Source organism: Microdochium trichocladiopsis (genome assembly GCF_020744255.1).
Source record: "Microdochium trichocladiopsis strain MPI-CAGE-CH-0230 chromosome Unknown B0I36scaffold_8, whole genome shotgun sequence".
Classification (NCBI taxonomy): domain Eukaryota; kingdom Fungi; phylum Ascomycota; class Sordariomycetes; order Xylariales; family Microdochiaceae; genus Microdochium; species Microdochium trichocladiopsis.
The window spans coordinates 404,033-425,615 of record NW_025763551.1 but is presented as its reverse complement, the minus strand read 5'-3'; the positions used below and the strand labels follow the sequence as shown (position 1 = coordinate 425,615).

The following is a 21,583-nucleotide window of genomic DNA, read 5'->3' as shown; positions in this document are numbered from 1 at the left end:
TATAGGCGGATTCCCGAAAAACTGGGTGAATCAGTCCTTGGCGTATCCTTAGTGAAAATAGAGTTCGTGGTATTCATCAAGCTTGGTGGAACACAGTCGCCTCAGGCGGGGACGGATGCACGGGAGGAGGGCCCAGAAGGTCCAGATAGCCAAGCCGTGGGAGCTTTTGAGGGCTCGAGCTGATAAAACAAGGTGCTGGAACTCAGAGTCGGTGCGCCAGGTTCAAAGACGACAGCCATTGGCCGCTTTCACTCGCCTGCTCCTGCTTAATTCACCATGAGCTCCTGGGAAAGAAGCGTGCGCCTGACCTCCAATTCTGTTTATGCATTGTAATTCGTGTCTGACAAAATGGTATCTCTATTTGTACTTGCACTCCTTTTCCAAACCCGGCGAAAACCTCAGGTGGTAGTGCTTCTGCTTCTGCTTTTGTTTTGAACCTCTCCGAAAATCAAACCACAAACGCCATGTACATAGTGTATCTCCATTTCTTGGATTCTGAGCACATTTTCCAGAACTTGCTGTAGATCATCACGCAGACTGCTGGCTCAACAGGTTGAGCGCACTGCCTGCAAGGATAAACCCAGCCTGATCCTTGCTGACCGCGTGCTTGGTCTGGATCAAGAACTCCTCGCCAGTCTTGTTCTTGGTCACCTTCAGCGCAACTTCACCCTGCCCGCCGTTCTGCAGCATATCGTACAGGCCTACGGTGGCGACTTCATCGCCGGCGCTGATCTTGTCGTAGTCGGCTTCGTCGGCAAACGTGAGCGGCACGACACCCTGCTTCTTCAGATTCGTCTCATGGATGCGCGCAAAGCTCTTGGTAAGCACGACGCGAGCGCCGAGGTACCGCGGTTGCAAGGCGGCATGCTCTCGCGCACTGCCCTCGCCGTAGTTATGCTCGGCGACAACGAGCCATGGCTGACCGGCCTCCTTCCAACGCTGACCGAGCTCAGGGATCGTGTGCTTGGACCCGTCGAGGTCGTACGCGACGTTGACCTCGCCCGTCTCGGCGTTGGTCGCCGTGTTGAGCGTGTTGGTGCTGATGTTGGGCAGGTGACCCTTGTACTTGAGCCATGGACCGGCTGCGGAGATGGTGTCAGTCGTGCACTTGCCAGTAACCTTGACCAATACACGAAGACCAGAGAGATCAGATTGGGGGAAGGCGTCAAAGGGCTCGAGGAACGCAAGTCGCTCGGAGCTCGGCGAGATGGCAACCTCAACTGATGCGTCGGGTGGCTGGATCTGAGCACGGAACTCTGGTCGGGCCTGCTCGTACGGCTGGGCTGGGATCTCTTGGCCATGAGGAGGGGAGAATTTGAAGTCCTTGCCCGAGGCGGTCTTGATCGAGTCGGTCATGGGGTTGAAGGTGGTGCTGCCAGCAAACGCCATGGCAGTGACAATCTCTGGCGAAGCTAGGAAGTTCATGGTGTCTGGGTTGCCGTCGTTGCGGCCCTTGAAGTTGCGGTTGAAGGAAGTAAGGATCGCATTCGGAGTGCCCTTCTCGACACCGTCCTTGCGCTTCCACTGGCCGATGCAAGGTCCGCAGGCGTTTGACAGTATTGTGCCACCAGCCTGCTTGAACGTCTCGAGAGGGCCGTCTCGTCTGAGGGTCTCGCGAATCGTGTCGCTACCAGGTGTGATGTAGAAGTCCGTGGCAGGCTTGAGGCCAGCGTCCAGCGCTTCCCGGACCATGCTCTCGACTCTGGTCATGTCTTCGTAGGAGCTGTTGGTGCAGCTCCCGATGAGTCCAGCAGAAACCTTCTCGGGCCACTGCTGCTCCTTGACAGTGTCCTTGAACAAGGAGAGAGGAGTAGACAAGTCGGGCGTTGCCGGTCCATTCACATGCGGTTCGAGACTTGACAAGTCGATGGTGATGATTTGGTCGTACTTGGCACCGGGGTCCGCTCGCAGTCCCACAATGGCATCAAACTTCTTTGCCTCCTCTGCCACATCCCGCCTTTGGGTAGCCTCAAGGTATCTGACATGCGCGGGGCTGAATGGGAAAATCGACGTTGTGGCTCCGACCTCTGCTCCCATGTTCGTGCTTGTTGCCATGCCCGTACAGCTGAGGGTCTCCACGCCTTCCCCAAAGTACTCGATGATGTAGCCGGTTCCACCACGGACAGTCAGCTTGCCAGCAAGGTGGAGGATGATGTCCTTAGGCGAGGCCCAGCCATTCAGCTTGCCCTTGAGCTCGACACCGAGGACGCGAGGGGCTTTGAGCTCCCAGGGAGCACCGACGAGCGCCTCCACAGCATCAGCACCTCCAACGCCAATGGCGATGGTGGCCAGCCCGCCGGCGTTAGGGGTGTGGCTGTCGGTTCCGAGCATCATAAGACCAGGGGCGGCATAGTTCTCGAGGACGCTCTGGTGGATGATGCCGGCCCCTGGGGGCCAGAACTCGATGCCGTACTTCTTGCCGGCCGACTCGAGGAAGTCGAAGACCTCCTTGTTGGTGTTGATGCCGGTCTCGAGATCCTCCTTTGCACCACGCTCACCAACAATCAAGTGGTCGCAGTGGATGCTGGCGGGAATGGCGGTTGAGGGCAGGTTGCAGGTCATGAATTGCAGGAGGGCCATCTGGGCCGAGGCGTCCTGCATGGCGACACGGTCGGGCTTGAGCTTGAGGTTGGCGGAGCCACGGATATCGCGGCCGCCGTTGGTGCCATTCATGAGCGACTCTTCGACATTGTCGAGATGGCTGTAGAGGATCTTCTCGGCGAGAGTGAGGGCAGTGCCCTTGCCCAAGACTTCCTTGACCTTGGCATAATTGTTTGCGAGCTTGAGGTACGGCGGGATACGAGGATTCGAGGTGTTAAAAGTGGGAGTCGCGAAGCCGCGGGTCTGGCTGGCAACGCTCGAGCGAGCAGCATTGAGAGCCTGAACAGGACAGGAGTATTAGTTGAAGATGTGTAGAAGGATTGGCCAATGGGCAGACTCACACGAAGGCTCATGCCACGACGGCAGGCAGTGTCGACAACTCCCATGTTAGCTTGATTGACACGACAATCGTCCTTAGCAGCGAGGAGGAGAGTCACAGAGTTGAGGAGGGCACGACACAAAAATTCGGGAACGAGCCCGCACCGGATTGCATTGGGAGGCACTTGATTGGGCAGGCGGGCCGGCTTGCAGGGCCTCGCAGGTGCGATGCCGGAGGGAGATCATCTGGAGACACCTCATATTTGGGGGGTATACGCTGCTTTGATTGGCTCAGAGTGACTCGAAGTAGAGCGGGGCAGTGTACCTGCACATCTCAGGCGCTCCCCAACTCAATTGAACAGGACAGTTTTTGGGTATACAGATTGGCTAGGGCTCGGATTAGTCACTTAGGACTTGGACTTTGTTGCCTTGAGTTCCATCGTATGATGATGAGATGAACAAGTAGGCTCATCTGTACTACGAGACTGTGTAAGCACCGGAGCACAAGGCCCGAACTCTGAGCTGTCTTTTAAGAGCTCCCCTCCACTAAAAACTGTCTCGGTAGCGTCTGGGCCCCGGGAGATCCCAGCTGGGGAAGACGGAAAGCCTCGGCCGTGGTAGGGCATTCCCCATCACACAAGTGTGCACTCTCTGACCGTGTTCAGAAAGAAGGCAAGAAGGGCCAAAATATGGCTGACATGTTACAATATTACGATATAACGATATATATGACATTTTTTCCAGGACAAGGCATCGTCCTGTTGCCCATAAAACAGGTAGTCCCCAGGCTGGGAGGGCCATTGGCGTCCACGCCACCTTATGGTCCCTAGGACGACAGAGAGCACCCGAAGTTGCAGAGAACGAATAATAATCTGAATCTGATAGAGAGCGTCCCATGCCGCAAAGCTTGTCGTGTGACGAGGAGCGGATGTTTGGAGGTTTCTCATTGCTCCGTTGGAGCAATGAGCCAGGCTCAAAATTGAAGCAGTCGTGTCGGAACTTCTTGAGAAAGCAGTCCTGATCCCATGGCGAGATGTTACCTCTCCTGAAATGAGTGAAACACAACCTCTCTTCAGAACCAAAATCTGATGAAATTGGCAATACACCTGGATGGACCTGTTTAAACTGACCTACAGAGCTGGGTGAATGGCTCCACCCCTGGAGAGCCCTGAGTCAGCAGCCTCCAGGAAGTACCCATGGCACCCAGCCACTGCGCCACAAAAGCGCACCAGCCTCATGATGACGACGGTCCGTCCTGTCGAGCTGCGCGGACAGGTCTCAAGTGCAGTGCATAATAGCACCCGCAGCTTGTCTCTGCGGAAGGCAGCGCTGACACCACCCACTGGAGCTGCACTGCGCCGTGAGGCACCGAGCTACGCTACCAGCAGGCACCGCCCTATCGACCGACGTCAACCTCCAACCCCTCCACCCTCCTGCCCTCGACCCCCAAAACACCCTCACCACCGACGCCCGCGGTCCAGACGGATCCCAATTGTCCCACGACGACCTCACAGCAGGGCCATTCGTCAAATCCCCGCCGCAACCATGTCGGAAGCTCCCATCGGTCAGTCCGCGCACACAGCCGTGTAACCACCCGCCTGCTCAAGCCAGACCAAGCTAACCACAGCGATTTCGCCCGACACACAGTCCTCGATGGAGGCACCGGCTTCCTCAAGGTCGGCTATGCTGCCCAGAACTTCCCCGAGCACCAGTTCCCCTCGATGGTCGGCCGGCCGATCCTGCGTAGCGAGGAGAAGGGCGCCGACACCAGCGACCTCGTAATCAAGGACATCATGTGCGGAGACGAGGCCGCCGCGGCCCGCACAATGCTCCAGATCTCGTACCCCATGGAGAACGGCATCGTCAGGAACTGGGAAGACATGCAGCACCTCTGGGACTTTACCTTCTTCGAGAAGCTCAAGGTTGACCCCCGCGGCCGCAAGATCCTCCTGACCGAGCCTCCAATGAACCCCCTGAAGAACCGCGAGCAGATGTGCGAGGTCATGTTTGAGCGCTACGGGTTTGGTGGTGTCTATGTTGCCATTCAGGCCGTGCTGGCGTTGTATGCTCAAGGTAAGTCGTCTCGGAAAACCCGCGGCCAAGTTCGCAGTTTGTCTGCGACTAGAAACTAAACATGTGCCCCCCTACAACAGGTCTCAGCTCCGGTGTTGTCGTTGATTCTGGCGATGGCGTCACCCACATTGTCCCCGTCTACGAATCCGTCGTCCTTAACCACCTCACCCGCCGACTCGACGTTGCCGGCCGCGACGTCACCAAGAACCTGATCTCCCTGCTCCTGCGACGCGGATACGCTCTGAACCGGACGGCCGACTTTGAGACGGTGCGCCAGATCAAGGAGAAGCTGTGCTACGTCTCGTACGACCTCGAGCTCGACAAGCGCCTCAGCGAGGACACCACTGTTCTTGTCGAGAGCTACACCCTGCCCGATGGCCGCATCATCCGCGTTGGCAGCGAGCGCTTCGAGGCCCCCGAGTGCCTGTTCCAGCCCCACCTCGTCGACTGCGAGCAGCCTGGCATGGCCGAGTTCCTGTTCAACACGATCCAGGCCGCCGACGTCGACGTCCGCGCTGACCTGTACAAGGCCATTGTCCTCTCCGGAGGCAGCAGCATGTACCCTGGCCTCCCTTCGAGACTGGAGAAGGAGCTCAAGCAGCTGTGGCTCACGCGCGTGCTGGGCGGCGACCCGACACGCCTCAACAAGTTCAAGGTCAGAATAGAAGACCCTCCCCGCAGGAGGCACATGGTATTCCTCGGCGGCGCCGTGCTCGCCAACATCATGGCGCAAAACGACAGCATGTGGATCTCCAAGGAGGAGTGGGCGGAGCAGGGCCCGAGAATCCTCGAGAAGCTGGGTCCTCGATAGACAAGGTAGTGGTCATTGGTTTTTTCAAAGTGTATAGAGGGTGGTCTTTACTACGTAGCAAAAAAAGCCCATTTTTCGTCAGCCTTCGTTGTGAGCTCCTTCTCTCTCCTTGACTTTCTTACTATGCAGTGACAGTGTACGATATAACACTTCGGCTGTGATACATACATGGAGCACGGTAAACAGTGAAGAAGTTATGAGAGTGAAGTTTGATGATCGCACGATCGGTTCATTTGTGTCAATTTTTTTTCATTTGTACAGCAGCAGCCAGTAGCTGCGCCAGCTAATCTTCATTTTCCCTTCCTTCACAGGTGCTCAGAGTCTTGCTTTCTACCCGCCAGGCCATTCATCCATCCACCCATGCATGCTATTGTGTATTTTGACAGAAGGAAAAGAAAGAAGGAGAAAGAAAAACGAGAAGAAGTGGTAGCTATCAAAATTTCAGATGGTACAACCACAAGAACGCCTGCTTGAAAGGTTTGATATTTCAAGGTATGCTGCTGCTGGCTTTCCCTGTTCCCGCGTATCTCTTCGTGTTTTTTTTGGCGTGGATCGGACAATATTACAAGTGAGTCGCGTCCTGCCCACTTTACGCCCCTGAATACCATTGCTGCTTGCGAGAAAGCAACGCTCCTTTTGCGGTGCACAATCACTTCAGATCATTCGGATCGTGCCGGAAAGTACACTGATCGCCCTTTGCGCACAAGCCCTTGGCCCAGAACGAGCATGGCTTGGTGCCGATAAGGGCGCGGTTGATGCCTTTATGGGCGGCCGCACCGCCTCTGTCACCACCACTGCCACTGCCGCCGCCGCGGTCTTTCCCGCCGTGGTGTCGCGAGGCACGGTCACGGTCGCGCGAGAAGTTGTCGTGGTGTCTGGGATTGCGGTCATTCTCGTGGTCGCGGTACTGCTCGTGCTGCCTTGATGGGTGGTTGCTGCCGGAAGCATTCTGCTCCTGAGAGGTGGCGTTGTTGTTGTTGCTGCTGCCTGGTGCCTGCGCGCCAAATTGAGCATAGTAGGCTGCCCACGCTGCTTGCTGATCTGGCTGTGCCTGAGTCTGTGCTTGGGTCTGATTCTGGTAGTGCGCGGCCCAAGCTGCTGCGGCAGGATCGACAGGGCCTTGAGGCTGGCTGGCAGATGCCGTCTGCCCGCCGAGAGCGGCCAAGAGAGACTGCACGTCGTTGGCGGTCGCCTGAGCTGGTTGTGCGGGCTGTTGTTGGCCGGACTGAAGTGCTTGGACTTGCTGAAGGATCGCAGCATAAGCAGGATCTTGGGACTGGCCCTGTTGCTGTTGGCCCTGCGCCTGAGCAAAATAGGCAGCCCAGGCCGCCATATCATTGGAGCCTGCAGCAGGGGCGGCAGCCTGTGCTGCCGCTTGAGCTTCCTGGGCAGCTTTGGCCACCGCAGCATTGCGAGCGTGCTCGTCCGCCAGAGCTTTGGCACGAGTCTTGGCGTCCTTGACAGCTCTGGAGGCAACGTCGCGCTCGTGGCCGGCCCACCACTCTCTCGCACGGTCCGGCGCGGTGATGTGCTCAGGGGGCTCTGTTGGGGGATAAGGCTTTCCGCGAAATTTCTCGCAGACAGCCTCAATAGCATCGGCAGCCTCTTGCAGCTTGGGATCAGCATAGTCGTTGCGCCGTTGCGTCCGTGGGTTTGCTGGATCGAACGGTGTAGGGTCCTTCCAGTTCTTGACGGCGTCAGATCTGAGGAGAGTCAGGACCGCCTCGTCGCGCTCTTCTTGGGTCATGAAGCGTGGCGCGGGAGCTAAGGCGGTGCTCGGTCTAGACTGCTCAAACGCCGCCTTGGACGAGCCCGATTGATCGAGGCCAAGTCTTGACAGCGCCAATTGCTGAGCCGCAACCGGGCCGTATTGGCCAAACTCTGCCCATCTGCGATGGACTTCCTGCATCTTTGGTGTGTCTGACGGCAGAACGGCAACCTTGGGTGTGGTTTCCATCTCAGACAGGGCTCTCTGAGGCGGTGATCGTGGTGTTTCCGGAATCTCTGCGGCGGTCGTATAGACGGCCATCAGCTCTCGGCTCTCGTACTCTTCCATAAATTTCCTCTGCTCCGAGCTGATGTCCTTAACACCACCACGTGATACAAAACTCTTATCCCGCTGCGCTTCTCCAATCTGGTCGAAGCTGATCATGTTGGGTACGACCCATTCCCGTAGGCTACTTTCGCGAGGCTTGCCATCGTCCTCGGCATCATCCTCGTCATCCCGGATACCCATTTTCAGCATCTGTCCCTCGGAGCGGTTGTCCCGAGCATCACGCAACATATTGGTTCCACGTCCCTCGTCCTCTGCTGCATCGTGCGTGAAGATCCGGACTTCCTCGAGCTGGTCGTCTGGTTTCCACACAACGCGAAGCTTGCGACGCTTCTCTTTCCGGAGTCGGCGAGCTGTCTCTTCGGGTGTCTCTGGCGCACGTTCGGGTTCTTCCCGAGCCTTTGGCGCCTCTTTGGGTTTGGCAATCTCTGCCAGAAGACCGCTGATACTGGAGAACGCGCTGGGTGCTGCAGGCTCGGGTCTCTTTGTAACGGGCTTGACAATTGTCCGTGACTTGCCGGGCAGTATCGTTGCGGAAGGCTTGGGCTTGGCCGAAGCAGTCACTTGCTGTGCCCCGGGGCCAGCTGGTGCGGACACGTTGGCATTGGAGGCTTTAGTCGTCGGCGCGCCAGCACTTCCCTCCACCGCAACCTTTTTAGCGGTTCGTGAATCAGGATCATCGTCGCGAGGTCTCTTGATGGGTGAACCATTGATGGCGGGCTTGGGTGCACCATTCGGAAGCTTTCGGGCAGATCCCAGGCCTGAATAGTCGATCTTTTTTATCTCAGGCGCGAGCTTCTTCGTTTCGACTTCCTTCTTCACCGCCTGGACCTTTGGCGCGCCTGAGCTTGGGGGTAATGGCTTCTTTGCTGGATCCGCTGAGAGCGGCCTGGTTGCCGCCTTCTTCGGCTCTTTGTTGGCCTCGGATGGCTTCGTCTTCTCATCACGGATTTTCGCATTCTTTATGATCTGATCGATGTATCCCTTCATCTCGCTGTCAATCTGCTCGCCATATTTTGTTCGGAGAGCGTCGAGCTTGAGCTTTGACAGAAATTCTGTGTCGATGGTTGTGAATCGGGACATGAGTTTGAGAAGAACACGCGGGTAGGGCCCGGTGAAGTCCTTTGTTGTGAAGCAATTGGCCAACGCATTTCTCATGATTGTGCAGAGCTTCCGATTCCCACCCATGTTGGAAACAAGATACTCCTCGCCAAACCTCTCTGCTGTTTGAATGGCGGTATGCATCATTTCATTCTGACGACGCGCCGCAGCCTGCAGAGAAGGAATTTTGTCCTTCTCACCATTCTCTTCGGCCGTCTTGAGGCTGTCCTTGAGTCGTTTAACTTCAACCCAGAAGCCATCAACAAACGTGCCAAACCACTGGATGGCCTTGGACGTCTTGTCTTTGTCGTAAGCAGTATGTTGGTCTTGCCACACCCTTTGGACCACTTGTTGTTCCACAGCCTCAGGAGTGTTCTTGGGAACCCCCATCTTGATCATGATCTTGACAGCTTCACGGTCCAATTCGGTCTCTCCATCCTCCTCTTCCTCCTCACTCTCCGAGCTTGATGAGGCTTCTGCTTCCTTCGTGGACGAGGTCTTGCGTGTGCCCGCAGTTTTCGGCTTGGGTGGTTCGGTCTTGAAGACATGCTCAACTGGCGTAAACACGGCTTCCGCTCGACCTGCTTTGGCTCGATATCTGACTGGCGCTGATGAGACTGTGAGGTGTGGGTGGTTGGGCACAGCCTGGAAGACTATGGGGGCGGTGGGTTGGGGTTGAGGCTGGATTTGTCCATAAGGCTGGAGGGTATTATACGGTTGTCCGCCAGGCCCATGGGGACTTGCTGAGGCCGGTGTGATGGTACGCTTGCCCTGGGGGACGTGTGACTGATCCTGAGCAATACCAGAACCTTCCTGAGCCTGAGAATGCTGCGGAGGCACGAATGGTTGGAAACAATGCCCTGGAGAAGCATTCATTTGTGTGCTCGGATTTGGATGGGCACCTTGCGGATACCCATTGGCACCATAGGTGCCCGGTTGCGGGTTTTGAAAAGTCCCCTGTTGCGAGATGGGGGCTGGTGATTGCTTGCCATTGTACATATGTGGTCCTTGAGCTCCGGCAGTGAAAGCAGGACTCTGGCCACTATACTGCGGCATGTATTGTGTCGCATGTGCTTGCTGAGGACTCTGGTGGTTGTGAGAAGCCTGCGGCTTGGCAGCACCGTCAGGAGTCTGCTGGGGAGCACCAGGTTCCGCATAGCCGGCATATTGCACAGGTGTATGTCGAGCTTGTGTGGGGTTTGGACTGGCGACATGACGTGGCGTAGGCTGGGCCAAAACTTGTTGGTACTGCGGATGTAAAGCATGCTGGCTGGGCGGTTGGCTGTACTGCCCTTGGGCCTGCGGCGGGACAGCGTACGCAGAGGGTTGGCCTGGCTGATAACCGCTGGCAGTATGAGGCTGGAACTGGGCATTACCGCCATGACTTTCGCCTTCGTACACCGGGCGCTGCTGCTGCTGTTGATGATGCTGGTGGTAGGCAGGGTTCAATTGCGGATGTTGGCTAAGGGGGGCCTGATGACCGGTCCCGTTTGCCGGCTGAGCATATGCTTGTGAAGGACTCTGAGTCGGCATGTCGTGATAGACGTGTTGTTGCCTCCCATGGCCAGGCTCATAGTGCCCTGGGTTCACCTGGTGATTTGCAGCAGGCTGTCCACCATAGCCACCAGCGGCAGTCTCATACGGTAAATCTGACACCTGATTCTCTAGCAAGCTGTTGTACTCGCCAAACGAGTAGTCTGCATTACCGTGAGCTGCATTTGCGCCATCTTGGTACCAATACCCGGCGTGACCCTGTTCCATCGCGGCTGCCGTGGTTTTGGCTGGGCCAGCGCCCTGTGCAGCAAGGTGTTCAATTATCAGTCCAGCCTCGGAAGAGATGCCAATTCTTCTTTGGAGTTTTTGATCTGACACGGTACAGGATGCAAAGATTCAACAGCCTCAGAGGTTCAGCAGGGTGAAACTGCTGATGGCTGGGGTTGGCCAATGAGCTGGCGCTGGATTGGGGGGGTGTAGCTTTAAGGTTGTGGGGTCAAGTGCTGGGCAAGTGCAGCAAGGTGACGAGGGCCTAGTCCCAAAAGGGTAATATATGGGTATCTAGAACGCAAAGAACAAATCAGCTTTCAGAGCCCATCTCGGGATGCATCGTCGATCCAGTCGGACGTGCAGAGTAAGTGAATAAGACGAACGAGTGCCAACGTTGGATCAAGAGGCTTTCCAACTGGGCATGAGAGATTGCGACATGAAGTGACGAACTGGCTGCTGGCTCCTGGGATGATATGGCGCTGTCGTGGGCTATGACTGGATGATGGGATTGTGGGAGATCAACGCAAAGCGTCCACATCAGGCCACTGGCGATGAGAGCATCGCTCATGCGTGGAAGTCCTCAAGATGCGCTACTCGAGGGATGCGCAGCACGACGAGAACTGCGCAACTGCCGAATTGCGGAATGAACACCCCAAGCCTTTCCTCGTCGCACGACAGACTGCTCGTTGATGCCGCTGTCAATCGTATCGACAGGTTGGCGCGCTGTCGTGGGTATTCTGACAAGCCGTACCCCACGCAAGAGTCCTTCATGTCTGGTAACCTGGATGGAGCTAGAGGTAGAGAAGGCAGGGGGTCTGAGAGGGCAAGGGAAGCATGCGAACATTATGTGTCGCGTTGCTCGACTGCTTTGCAGGAAACAGCCCAAGTGCGAAGATTCATTCGTCCTCGTGCGCTCTCCAGTGTCCCTCTGTTCGGATGGAGGCGAATAACCCACTCACGGCTGCTGGCGCGGCGCGTGCTGGGCGGGCGTGACTAGCCACCATTTCCCGCCACATGATCCCTGCCCCTCTGCAATTCAATCCTGCAGGGTGGGAGGTCTCGGTGCGGCTTTTGGTCAAAGGCAGGCTGGAGCAGCGGAAGACGCGCGCGTCGCAGGTCAAGGAGCGCTGGACGACCAGCAGCCGTTTTTGATGGGCTTTGTTCGGATGGTAGAGGGGAGTGCGTGCGTTTGTGTTTGTGTGTGGGTGCAGAAAGAAGGGATGGGTGGTCATTTTGCAGTCACCTACCTTAGGTACCTTGTAGCTCCTCACACGGGAAAGGTGTGCATCAGAATGCCCGCGACCAAGCGAAAACGCCCACCAGTGCCCGTTCTGTCTTGCTCTCTTCAACTGAGAGTGGGATGTTTACAACATAATAGCCCCCCCCCCGAGTCATTAAGGGACCGGATGGGCTCTGCTGGTGCGCTTTGGCAGACAAGAACCCTGGCGATGCGTACAGCAACTATTTGGGTCGTCGCTGACGGATGTGCACGCGCTGGCGAAGTCGTCTTCACCACGGCGCTCCCAAGACGTGACGCGAAGAGGTCGGATTAAGAGTCCTTAAGCACTGGCGCGTAATGCCAGCGGGACAGGCAGTGAAGTCAGAGACAGATGGCGAATTATGCAGGCTGGCAACAAGAGCGCTGCAGCAGATGTGGCCGATGGAATCAAGGCCGGCGATTGATTCTGAGGCTGGCGAGTGAGGGCCTGCGCGTGGACGCGGAGGGAGGATGTGAAGGAGAGAGAGTTGGAGGAGAGGGCGAGGGTGCGCAGGTAGGGGGTTAAGCTGGCGGGAGGCAGGCAGGTAGGCCGTACCTCGAACAGGCGAGGCAAGCACTCTCCGTGCCTCAGCGTGTGACCCACTGGGAACTCGCACCAGGGGACACGAGGCCCTGAATGGACCAGCAAGGCCCACTCGGCAGCATTGGCTATTCTTCGACCGATAAACTGAAAAGCGTCACATTTGCTATCCATTGATTTCATCCCCGACCGGCGAAGCCAGATCCAGGCACGATGCGTGCGCAGCTGTGCTTATGGACTGCAGTGTTCCTCAGCAGAAGATATAAGCATCCCTGTGGTTACTAGGTGAGCTATAGATAGAGCCTGTTGTGCAGCCGCACGGAACAAAACAGGTGCTGCGGTCGAACACAACAGTAGAATCATACTACATGGAGACCGCGGTCGATTTTTGAGCCTGCCTCTCTGAACTTCTCGAGCCTTTTTCGGTCGTCACTGGATGCCCAATATTGGAAAACAGTTGGCCCACAAAGGCGCTGGTCGCATGTGAAGCAACCTTGAAAGCATCCGTAGACCGTGTCTGGTACCAGCCGCCCCAGTTGGCCGTTCCCGCACCCCACGTCACTGGTACCTTGCGCCTCAGGCAATGGCCAAAGTGGCATTTCGAGCTCCAGGTTGCCAGCGTCTAGATCCCGCCAAAGCACAATAGCTGGGCCTGCGACAGCTTCGCGACACGCTTTGATCGATCGAACCCCCCATTACTGCGAGCCCGACTGTTCCAACTCGACGTGTGCACGAATCGCCTCCCCTAGCCATTCGCATTGGTACTCCGTTTGCGCTCTCCGCCCCATGGACAGCCCCTAATCGCGCGACATTGGCCAACCTACCCTGCCGTGCGACTCGACTACGAAGCTCCAGGGTGAATCACGAACGACGGCACAGAGCCCGACACTACCGCTGAACCACGCGCACCATTGCCGCGCCGACCCCTGAGAATGGCTTCGAGCGGCAATTCTCTCAGAGACCGCCAGGTCGCCTCTCTGAAGCGCATACTCAACCTCAACGAGACCGTCGACAATCAGGACAACGAACCCCACGCCAATGGGCTCGCCCCAGCAGGCTCCATCCTGACACCAGAGGGCCAGCCGATATGGAAAGTTCTCGTCTTCGATGAGCTTGGCCGCGATGTCATCAGCAGTGTCCTTCGTGTCAGTGACCTCAGGTCCATGGGCGTGACCATGCACATGGGCCTCGCGCAGCGCCGTCACCCGATCCCCGACGTCCCAGTCATCTACCTCCTCGAGCCAACGAAGAAGAACCTCGATGCGATTGCAACCGATCTTGCCGCTGGCCTCTACTCTCCGGCGTACATAAACTTCCTCTCTACGATACCTCGCCCGCTGCTGGAAGACTTCAGCAATGCTGTTGTCGCTGCCGACACGCACGAGCACATTTCTCAAGTCTTCGACCAGTACCTCAACTTCATTGTTGCCGAGCCGGACCTCTTCTCGCTGGGTATGCAGAAAGAGCACACGTACTGGGCCTTGAACAGCGCAAAGACCAAGGACGAAGAGCTCGACCATGTCGTTGATCGTATCGTTAGCGGCCTCTTCAGTGTCATTGCCACGATGGCCGTTGTGCCAATCATCCGGTGTCCCAAGGGTGCTGCTGCAGAGATGATTGCCGCAAAGCTCGACCGGAAACTCCGCGACCATATCCTCAACAATAAGGGCAACGACAATTTGTTCTCGTCGAGCAATCGGCCGTCATCATCAGCGGCAGCACCAGCCTCAAGACCTGTGCTGATCATCCTTGACCGGAATGTTGACTTGAACCCCATGCTGTCACATTCGTGGACGTATCAGTCTTTGGTCCACGATGTTCTGAACATGAAGTTGAACCGTATCACGATCGAGACGCCCATAGACGAGGAGAATCCGGCCAAGGGCTCGACGAAGAAGGGTTATGACCTTACGGCGACCGACTTCTTCTGGGAAAAGAATGCAGGCGTGCCGTTCCCTCAGGTGGCTGAGGACATCGACGCAGAGTTGACAAGATACAAGGAGGACGCTGCCGACATCACAAAGAAAACGGGTGCATCCTCGATTGAAGATCTGCAGATGGACACGAGCGCTAGCGCACAACACCTGAAGGCTGCCATCACACTACTTCCCGAGCTTCGCGAGCGGAAAGCTGTGCTTGACATGCACATGAACATCCTCGCGGCGCTGTTGACTGGTATCAAGAACCGCCAGTTGGACAACTACTTCCAGCTCGAGGAGAACGTCATGAAGCAGACCAAGGCTCAGATCCTTGAGGTCATTCAGGACGACACCAAAGGCTCAGATTCGTTGGACAAGCTTCGGTTATTCATCATTTGGTTCCTCAGCACAGAGCAGGAAGTCAGCCGGGCAGACTGGACACAGTTTGAGGAGGCGCTCACAGCACGTGGGGTGGACTGTACATCACTGCCCTACGTCCGACAGTAAGTCATCCCGATTTTGCCAAGAATGATATATCCAGGATTATGATTGTCTAACACATTACAGAGTCCGAGCAACCACCAAGATGACACAGCTGACCACAATCAACAACCCATCATCCCACTCGGCAGCACAGTCTAGCGACCTGTTCGGCCGGTTCTCTTCCTTGTCCACCCGCCTGACCGATCGCCTTAAGGACACAGGCGTCGGCGTTCCCGGCAACCTCGCATCTAATTTCGACTCGCTGATTGGTGGCATAAAGAACTTCCTTCCCGCCAATCGCGACCTGACAGTCACCAAAATCGTCGAGTCTATCATGGACCCACAGACAGCTTCGTCATCCGCGATCGCAAAGACCGAGAACTACCTCTACTTCGACCCTCGTAGCGCGAACGCTCGAGGAACGATGCCTCCGGCAAGCCAGATGCGCGCGGGCAACACCGGCGCCGGCGGCATGCCCGGCGGCCTCGGAGCCCCGGCCCCAGGTACTGGCGCCAGCTTTGGGCAGAGGAGGCAAGGCTACTCAGACGCCGTTGTCTTCACCGTCGGCGGCGGCAGCATGGACGAGTACGGCAATTTGCAGGAGTGGGTTCACCGCACAGGTGAAGGCAAGGCCAGCAAGAAGCGCGTCGTGTACGGAAGCACGGAGCTTCTCAACGCGCGCGAGTTCATCACCGAGGAACTGGAGAGGCTCGGCCGCGAGACCGGAAGCTAGAGTGGGTGTGTTTGATTATGGGGGATTGTACAGGGTCAATGGGAGCGCCACATTACACAGCATAATAATCACATTGCAAGAGCATATGAGAATCTGCGCGTACAAGTTTTCCATGTTCTCATCGTGTTTGAAATCTAGCGATGGAGGCGGCTAGGCGGCAGAGGCACTTCGGGGCCACTAGTCCTAGAAAGTTCCTCCGTGCTCAAAGTCTCAAGGTCTAAGCGTCCATCGGCCGGCTGCACTTCGAGTACTCCAGTGGTTTTGCAATCACCGATGTAAGAATGATCCGGGTCTTCCTCTTTTCCCGGTTGTTCCAGCAATACCTCTGCCAGTTGTGTGGAGGTCCGCCAGGCACATTCCAATTCCACGGGTAGACATGTCCTGCAAACCCTTTACTCCGAGAGGGCTTGCAGAAGGAGAATGGAAAAATTAGCAAGTATCTATGTATACCTCATTTCTTGTCGGTCTCCACAACTTTGTGGCTGCCGCTTTGCATATTGTTCTGCTTGTGGTGTTGACTAGCGATCATGGACGGAGAGCTGCAGTATTTCACAAATATAGTGTCGCCTGTGTCGCTGGGGGCGCGGCCACCCCAGTGACGGGGCAATGTTTCTGGACGCAGACAATGATAAATTACATTAAATCATAGAATGAACAAAAACAGGACAGGAACATGATTCCTTATTGCGCCTCGAAACCAGAAAAGTCAGATCCCTCCTTCCCCTCCCTTTACCGTCACAGGAGCAATGGCAGCTCTTCCTGCATCAGCACAAGATGATCGAGTTGAGCCGATGCTGGTGTTGCGCGATTGCCCGCTTCTGAACTCTCGGGTCGTATTTGCCGGTGAACTTCGCCTCATATAAGCGGTAGGACTTGACCTCGCCTACGTACAAGAACCTAGGCACGTCTGCAGTTCTGGTGTTTGATGGTGATGGAGTCCGCGGTGGCGAAGGCGGATGGGACGCCGTCCCTGGGCCAGAGTATGGCCGTAGAATGCAGGAGACCTTGCCGAGGTGCTCGTAGTAGCTATGCGAACGCCCCTCTGCATCGTTTGGCAAGCATTGGATTTCGACCTTGGACGGGCTGCAGAGCACATCATTCGGTTGGGAATGAGACGGCCCAATGGCCATGACTGGCCATGGCATACTGGGCTCTTGAGTATGCTTTTTCGAGAAAAGTGATGACGCTTTGGAGAACGACGAGACACCAGAAGTGTCCCCGGTATCTGGACTGATGACGGTTGCGAGCAGGAGACATCGGCCAGACATGATTGTCCGAATTGCTCGGAACAGGTCTGGGCTTGAGGGCGGCACATAGACCGAGCCCCGGTCGCCCAGGACCATACGTCGGAATTCTGACGAGCTGCGGAAGGTGTCGAGCCACATTCCGTTGGTGAGTTGCAGCCAGGGTGAGTGAGGATCTTCGGTGACGAGCCGTTCGAATTGGCCAAGGAGGACCGACAATTGTGTCCCGCTCAGGTTTGACGCCCTTTGTAACTTGCAAGTTACAACTATGACCTTTTGCCAGACGCTGCGCACCCACGCGGCAATACCTCCTTCTGAAGCGTCAGAAGGGAAAGCAGCTGATGCAGAGTCCACACGTGAGTATGACACGTAGCCAAGGGACTCAGCTTGCCCATTGACGGGTGGCGAGAAATCGATACGAAGCTCGCTCATGACCTGACCGACACGGACTTTACAGGTCCTAAAGTCGATACCACCGGACAAGCTGCCGCGTACGGGTGACAGCCGCCAATCCGGAGCCCATGAGCATACGCCTTGGATGCCTTTGAGATGTGTTCCATCTGAGCGCTGGCTTGCTATCTGTAGTAGCCGGCCAAGCCGCGTGCGATCGCACAGATGACTAGCAGCGAAGTCAATGTAGACTTCTTGGACAGACTTTTCGTAGTCGACCTGCACAACAATGTCCGTATTGTAATTTGTTCTTGGCCGCGGCCCGTGCCGGATTGACACATCCGAAGCCAGACCAGCGAGCGCAAAGATGCAATCACGAGCATCTCCACAGGCAAGGCTCGAGAACGAGGTGAGTATGTCCAGGATGCCCGTGTTGGGAATCGGCCCGGCCTGAGTTCGAGCACGGTGCGACTCTTGCAGAGTTGACATCATCTGCACTACTCGGAGCCCACCGACCGAGCCCGAAACACGGACAAGATATAATACCACGTCGATGAGTCTCTGCCAGGGCATATTCGCGGACCGGCCGCAGTAGACCTGGACATGCGTGTTGAGAACTGCTTCCTGCACGACCCATCGTCTCGTGAACCACTTCAAGGCCAGGAGCCTTTGCACATGAGGGTAAACGTCCTTCGCGACACCGGGGAATTCGATTTTGCGTGATGCAGCATTGATGTAGTCGAGTGAAGAACCTTCGGATTGGTAATCTCCAAGCCACATCAGGACCATGGAGGCGGTGCGGTAGATATCGGCCATCATGGGAATCTGGCGCGCTTTCTCCTCCACATCCTCCTGATTGATACACAAGGCATCAACCCACAGCCGAACCACGCGATGGGGGTCCCTGAAACGGACCAGAGCATCGTGCAGGCTGGGCGTGATCTTGAGATAAGCGTCTCGGTCGAGGATGATTTTCTGCGTGAACGTTGGCGGGCCCCAAGTATATGACAGCGCTCGATAGTCATAGTCCTGGTAGATGTTGATGTCCCTGAGGGAGCCTCGGATAGCAGCATTCCTGTCCGGTGAAGGGGACAGTTCCAATATGCGGCTGTGACATTGTGCTGGCAGGGGTTTGTATTGGTATGAGTGCGTCATTGTGCCTGAAGATGTCCAGGAGACCGCAGAAAGGATGAGGTAAAGTTAGATACACATCAGAGCGACTGGGAAGCAACTTTCCATCTTGGCAGAACACACGTCTTATAACTATTTCATGATTGAAGAGGCGCTCCATATGAGCCGAGTTGCCGCGAAGAGGGTTGCTTAACCGCCCGGGTTGCATGCGGGCCGCGCTTCTGTTTCGAAATTCTACAACCAACATCCAAGGCGGCAAGTAGTGCGGCGCTTGACTCCAAGAACCAACAATTATCTTCAAGTCACCCGAAGTCGAACAGAGAAGCCCTATACATGCACATGAGCGCCGATGAATCGATGCGCAGATGATCGCTGATAGCTATTCCTCGTTGTGCTCAACTACCTGCTGCTGCCAGCATCAAGTACAGACAGCCGTTAGCTTGAGGCATGTCGAGAGCCGCGAGGTAACACTCCAATGCGATCGCACATTCAACAACCACGAGCCAACAACCACATTCACCCGCGTGATGCGGCAAGCTTAGCGCCATAAGCGCTCCGAACCTAACTACTTAAGTACCTTAAGGTACCAATGGCCGGCCTCCTTCCTGGCGCTTAGGGCCGTTCAGTCGCTTAGAGTCACCATAGCGTGTGCTTGCAAACTGGGACTTGTTCCAAGCATTACCGGAAATCATTGGACGGGAGCAAAGGGTCAAGAACACACCCTGTACTTCCCACAGAGGCACTGCTAACAGCTGTGCCGGCAGTGTACGCTAGCCATGGGTGCAATGCCCACACCAGGCACCCAGGCGAGTGAACTGGGTGTGGAAGGGGTGGAAACGTACAGAGTTGTGGCTGAGTCCCCTGGTTGGCTGAAGGGTTGCCACTGTAGCTAATTTTGTAGCGAGCCAGCGGACCAATAGGTATCGTGCATGCTGGGGCTTCGAGCCTCACGACCTGATCTGTACCATCGTCTAACCGTCGCAAAAGAATATCTCTGCCTAAAATGGCCCACGCCATAACGCGCGGCTTCTTGCCGCTCAGTCAATACGGCCCAAGCGTGTGATGGAGCATTTGATGTGAATCTTGGGGGAGGGTCAAGTCTCTGAGCGCCTTCGGTCTATCTCGAATGGTCCTGAGCCTGGATGGTGATTGTGTCCTCTCTTGGATCCAGCCTTGTAAGCCTCATTACAACCGAGGACGCCACCAGAAGCATGTCACGGGGGTAAGCATGCTTTCGTCAGGCACGGCCTGTTGTCAACTGCAAACGGAGGATTGAGTATGGCTCGGTACGTAGTCAGAAAGAGGGCGAAGTCTCGCTGCAGAAGCTGGTGCGGCTGGCTCGGCGCTTGCCAAAAGTAGATGACAGACTGACGAAAGACATGACCTGGGGCAGTGCCAGCACTCTTGGCAAGAGGTTTGGGGAGCAGGCTTGAAGGGCTTGAAGCTTTAACAGGAAGCATGGGGAACAGGGTTTGCCAAGCACAGGCGACTATCATGACGCGTTGGGAGTGCGTTGCTGCTGCTGTGATGGCAAGTCAGAACCGGATTTCTCGACATGCTGGACATCGACGGAATGCCATGGCAGAGGCACTCCAAAGCTGGCGAAAGTGCCGGGCAGACAGGGGGGTCCGAGGGTCGTTCACGTCATCCCTGGATGGTCTGCTGAAAGGAAGACTTGTGAGAGGCAGACGACCCCCTGTCGATCGACCGAGGCAGGGATGGGGGACGTGGAAAGCGTCGTCGGCAGGACGGCATGGCGAGTAATGGGCAGAGACAGGCAGAGGGGCTCAGGGCGGCGCGGTGGCAGCACAGCCCTCCAACATGGTGCTAAGGTTGCTAGCCTCGAAGGCTGTTGTTGCTGTTGTGTTGACGATGGTGCTTTCCAGAGGGGGAGAAGTGCGGGTCCTGTTTCCTGGCAGGCGCAGCTCCTTCCCGGAACAGGCGCTGTCAAGTGGTTGCCCTGTGGATTCGCGACTTTTGACATCAGCGGGCGGCGTGGGCCAACATGAAACGCGCCTGCCCGCCGCCGCCGCTCCCCCGTCTCCCCATCTGTGTGTGCCTTGTGAGGATCTCGCTCCCTGTCGTATTTTATCTCAAACGCCGCCCCTTTTCCGCAAGGCCCCTTTGCTGCAATCTCACAGGCCACGACTCCATCCGGCTCCCTGCGCATTGACCGGCCCGTTGCGTCCTCGCGCCCAGCAACGCTGCTGTCTCACCTTCCGACCCCTCCCACGCCTTGCGCTCGTTCTCTGGTTGGCCGGCTGCCCCGAGCTCTCCCTGCCGCCCGCCGCGCTCTCCCACCTGACGCCCTCCATCTCTGCGACCCTGTGCGACGCATGACCACTGCTCTCCTCGACCTGCCTCGAGTCCCATTGCCTCAGACACGCGAAAAGGAAGCACCAGGCTGTGCTCGGCAGCATCGCAGGAATTGGCGCGCAATTCGCAGGCCTCAAGTCTGTAAGTGAGTTCCGGCGGGTCTCTGGAAACCGTGCTCGTGGACGTGGCCCATGAACCCATCGTCACAGTCAGCCCCAGCCCACGCTGTCGTCAGCTACATTCTTGAGTACTGCTGCGAATCACGCTGACATCGCTCGAGACCACTGGCAGACGTTAGGAATTCTTCTCGGTCTCCAAAATAGATTCCTGGTTTTCCGAGCAAGTCATCTGTAAAAGCGCCCGGCAACACTTAGCCAGCCAAAGGAACGTCCTGCACGGCCCGCCCACTCCACCTCAACCCACGGTCGACTGTTTCGTCCATCCATACCCCAGGTCGAAATCACCAGATCACGAATCCCACACTCACTCGCAGCTCGGGCCTCTCCCCCAGAGGGCAAGTAAACGCACACCATGTCGTATAACCGGTTAGGTAGGTCATGCTCATTTTCCCTTCCCCGTTCCCCATACTTTTCTTCTGCCCAGCCATCATTTGGCATTCCACTTTCCTTCTGAGCTGTCTCACTGCTTGCCACCCTTCCCCAGCGCCGTCGCCCGTTGATCGTGGTTGAGCGTGTCGCCCTCCCGGATTTGCCATTCATCCGAGCTTAGTCCACTTGTTGGCCTCTGGAAGATTGTCACAAGCTCGTCCTGGTGACGCCAACACATTCGACCTTCGCTATACTGGCACCACATCTACTTGCCTTTTGACGGTTCTCTGCAGCGTGTC

The 21,583-nt window shown here is 56.5% G+C and overlaps 7 protein-coding genes across 7 annotated transcripts; 3 read left to right on the top strand and 4 right to left on the bottom strand.

Annotated features, from left to right (window-relative positions):
• Positions 1-528: 528 nt before the first annotated feature.
• B0I36DRAFT_375842 (aconitase family-domain-containing protein) lies at positions 529-2,987 on the bottom strand (the record flags this gene model as incomplete). Its single annotated transcript, XM_046160402.1, has 2 exons — positions 529-2,880; positions 2,943-2,987. 2 exons carry the CDS (start codon positions 2,985-2,987, stop codon positions 529-531), a joined length of 2,397 nt encoding a protein of 798 aa, XP_046009007.1.
• A 1,265-nt stretch (positions 2,988-4,252) lies between these two features.
• B0I36DRAFT_329136 (actin family) lies at positions 4,253-5,884 on the top strand. Its single transcript, XM_046154685.1, has 3 exons — positions 4,253-4,483; positions 4,567-4,992; positions 5,073-5,884. Exons 1-3 carry the CDS (start codon positions 4,465-4,467, stop codon positions 5,801-5,803), a joined length of 1,176 nt encoding a protein of 391 aa, XP_046009006.1. The 5' UTR covers positions 4,253-4,464; the 3' UTR covers positions 5,804-5,884.
• Positions 5,885-6,021: 137 nt separating this feature from the next.
• B0I36DRAFT_329134 (uncharacterized protein) lies at positions 6,022-9,991 on the bottom strand. Its single transcript, XM_046154684.1, has one exon. It carries the CDS (start codon positions 9,954-9,956, stop codon positions 6,453-6,455), a length of 3,504 nt encoding a protein of 1,167 aa, XP_046009005.1. The 5' UTR covers positions 9,957-9,991; the 3' UTR covers positions 6,022-6,452.
• A 1,042-nt stretch (positions 9,992-11,033) lies between these two features.
• Positions 11,034-11,974, top strand: B0I36DRAFT_149084 (uncharacterized protein). The gene has a single exon (XM_046148486.1). The coding sequence runs from the start codon at positions 11,221-11,223 to the stop codon at positions 11,716-11,718; it is 498 nt and encodes a 165-aa protein (XP_046009004.1). The 5' UTR covers positions 11,034-11,220; the 3' UTR covers positions 11,719-11,974.
• Positions 11,975-12,961: 987 nt separating this feature from the next.
• B0I36DRAFT_433394 (Sec1-like protein) lies at positions 12,962-15,758 on the top strand. Its single transcript, XM_046162666.1, has 2 exons — positions 12,962-14,942; positions 15,007-15,758. Exons 1-2 carry the CDS (start codon positions 13,453-13,455, stop codon positions 15,653-15,655), a joined length of 2,139 nt encoding a protein of 712 aa, XP_046009003.1. The 5' UTR covers positions 12,962-13,452; the 3' UTR covers positions 15,656-15,758.
• Positions 15,759-16,419: 661 nt separating this feature from the next.
• B0I36DRAFT_365449 (heterokaryon incompatibility protein-domain-containing protein) lies at positions 16,420-18,444 on the bottom strand (the record flags this gene model as incomplete). The annotated part of the gene is made up of 1 exon (XM_046159135.1): positions 16,420-18,444. The coding sequence occupies one exon, from the start codon at positions 18,442-18,444 to the stop codon at positions 16,420-16,422; it is 2,025 nt and encodes a 674-aa protein (XP_046009002.1).
• Positions 18,445-19,398: 954 nt separating this feature from the next.
• On the bottom strand, positions 19,399-20,009 carry B0I36DRAFT_329128 (uncharacterized protein). Its single transcript, XM_046154683.1, has one exon. It carries the CDS (start codon positions 19,914-19,916, stop codon positions 19,635-19,637), a length of 282 nt encoding a protein of 93 aa, XP_046009001.1. The 5' UTR covers positions 19,917-20,009; the 3' UTR covers positions 19,399-19,634.
• Between the last annotated feature and the right edge of the window lie 1,574 nt (positions 20,010-21,583).

Excerpts from the sequence above, each read along its gene's own strand:
- B0I36DRAFT_329136 (XM_046154685.1), top strand. Across the intron at positions 4,993-5,072 it reads GCTGGCGTTGTATGCTCAAG|GTCTCAGCTCCGGTGTTGTC; the intron begins GTAAGTCGTCTC and ends CCCCTACAACAG.
- B0I36DRAFT_329134 (XM_046154684.1), bottom strand. The coding sequence starts at position 9,956 with ATGTACAATGGCAAGCAATCACCAGCCCCCATCTCGCAACAGGGGACT.
- B0I36DRAFT_149084 (XM_046148486.1), top strand. The coding sequence starts at position 11,221 with ATGATGGGATTGTGGGAGATCAACGCAAAGCGTCCACATCAGGCCACT.
- B0I36DRAFT_433394 (XM_046162666.1), top strand. The coding sequence starts at position 13,453 with ATGGCTTCGAGCGGCAATTCTCTCAGAGACCGCCAGGTCGCCTCTCTG. Across the intron at positions 14,943-15,006 it reads TCACTGCCCTACGTCCGACA|AGTCCGAGCAACCACCAAGA; the intron begins GTAAGTCATCCC and ends AACACATTACAG.
- B0I36DRAFT_329128 (XM_046154683.1), bottom strand. The coding sequence starts at position 19,916 with ATGATAGTCGCCTGTGCTTGGCAAACCCTGTTCCCCATGCTTCCTGTT.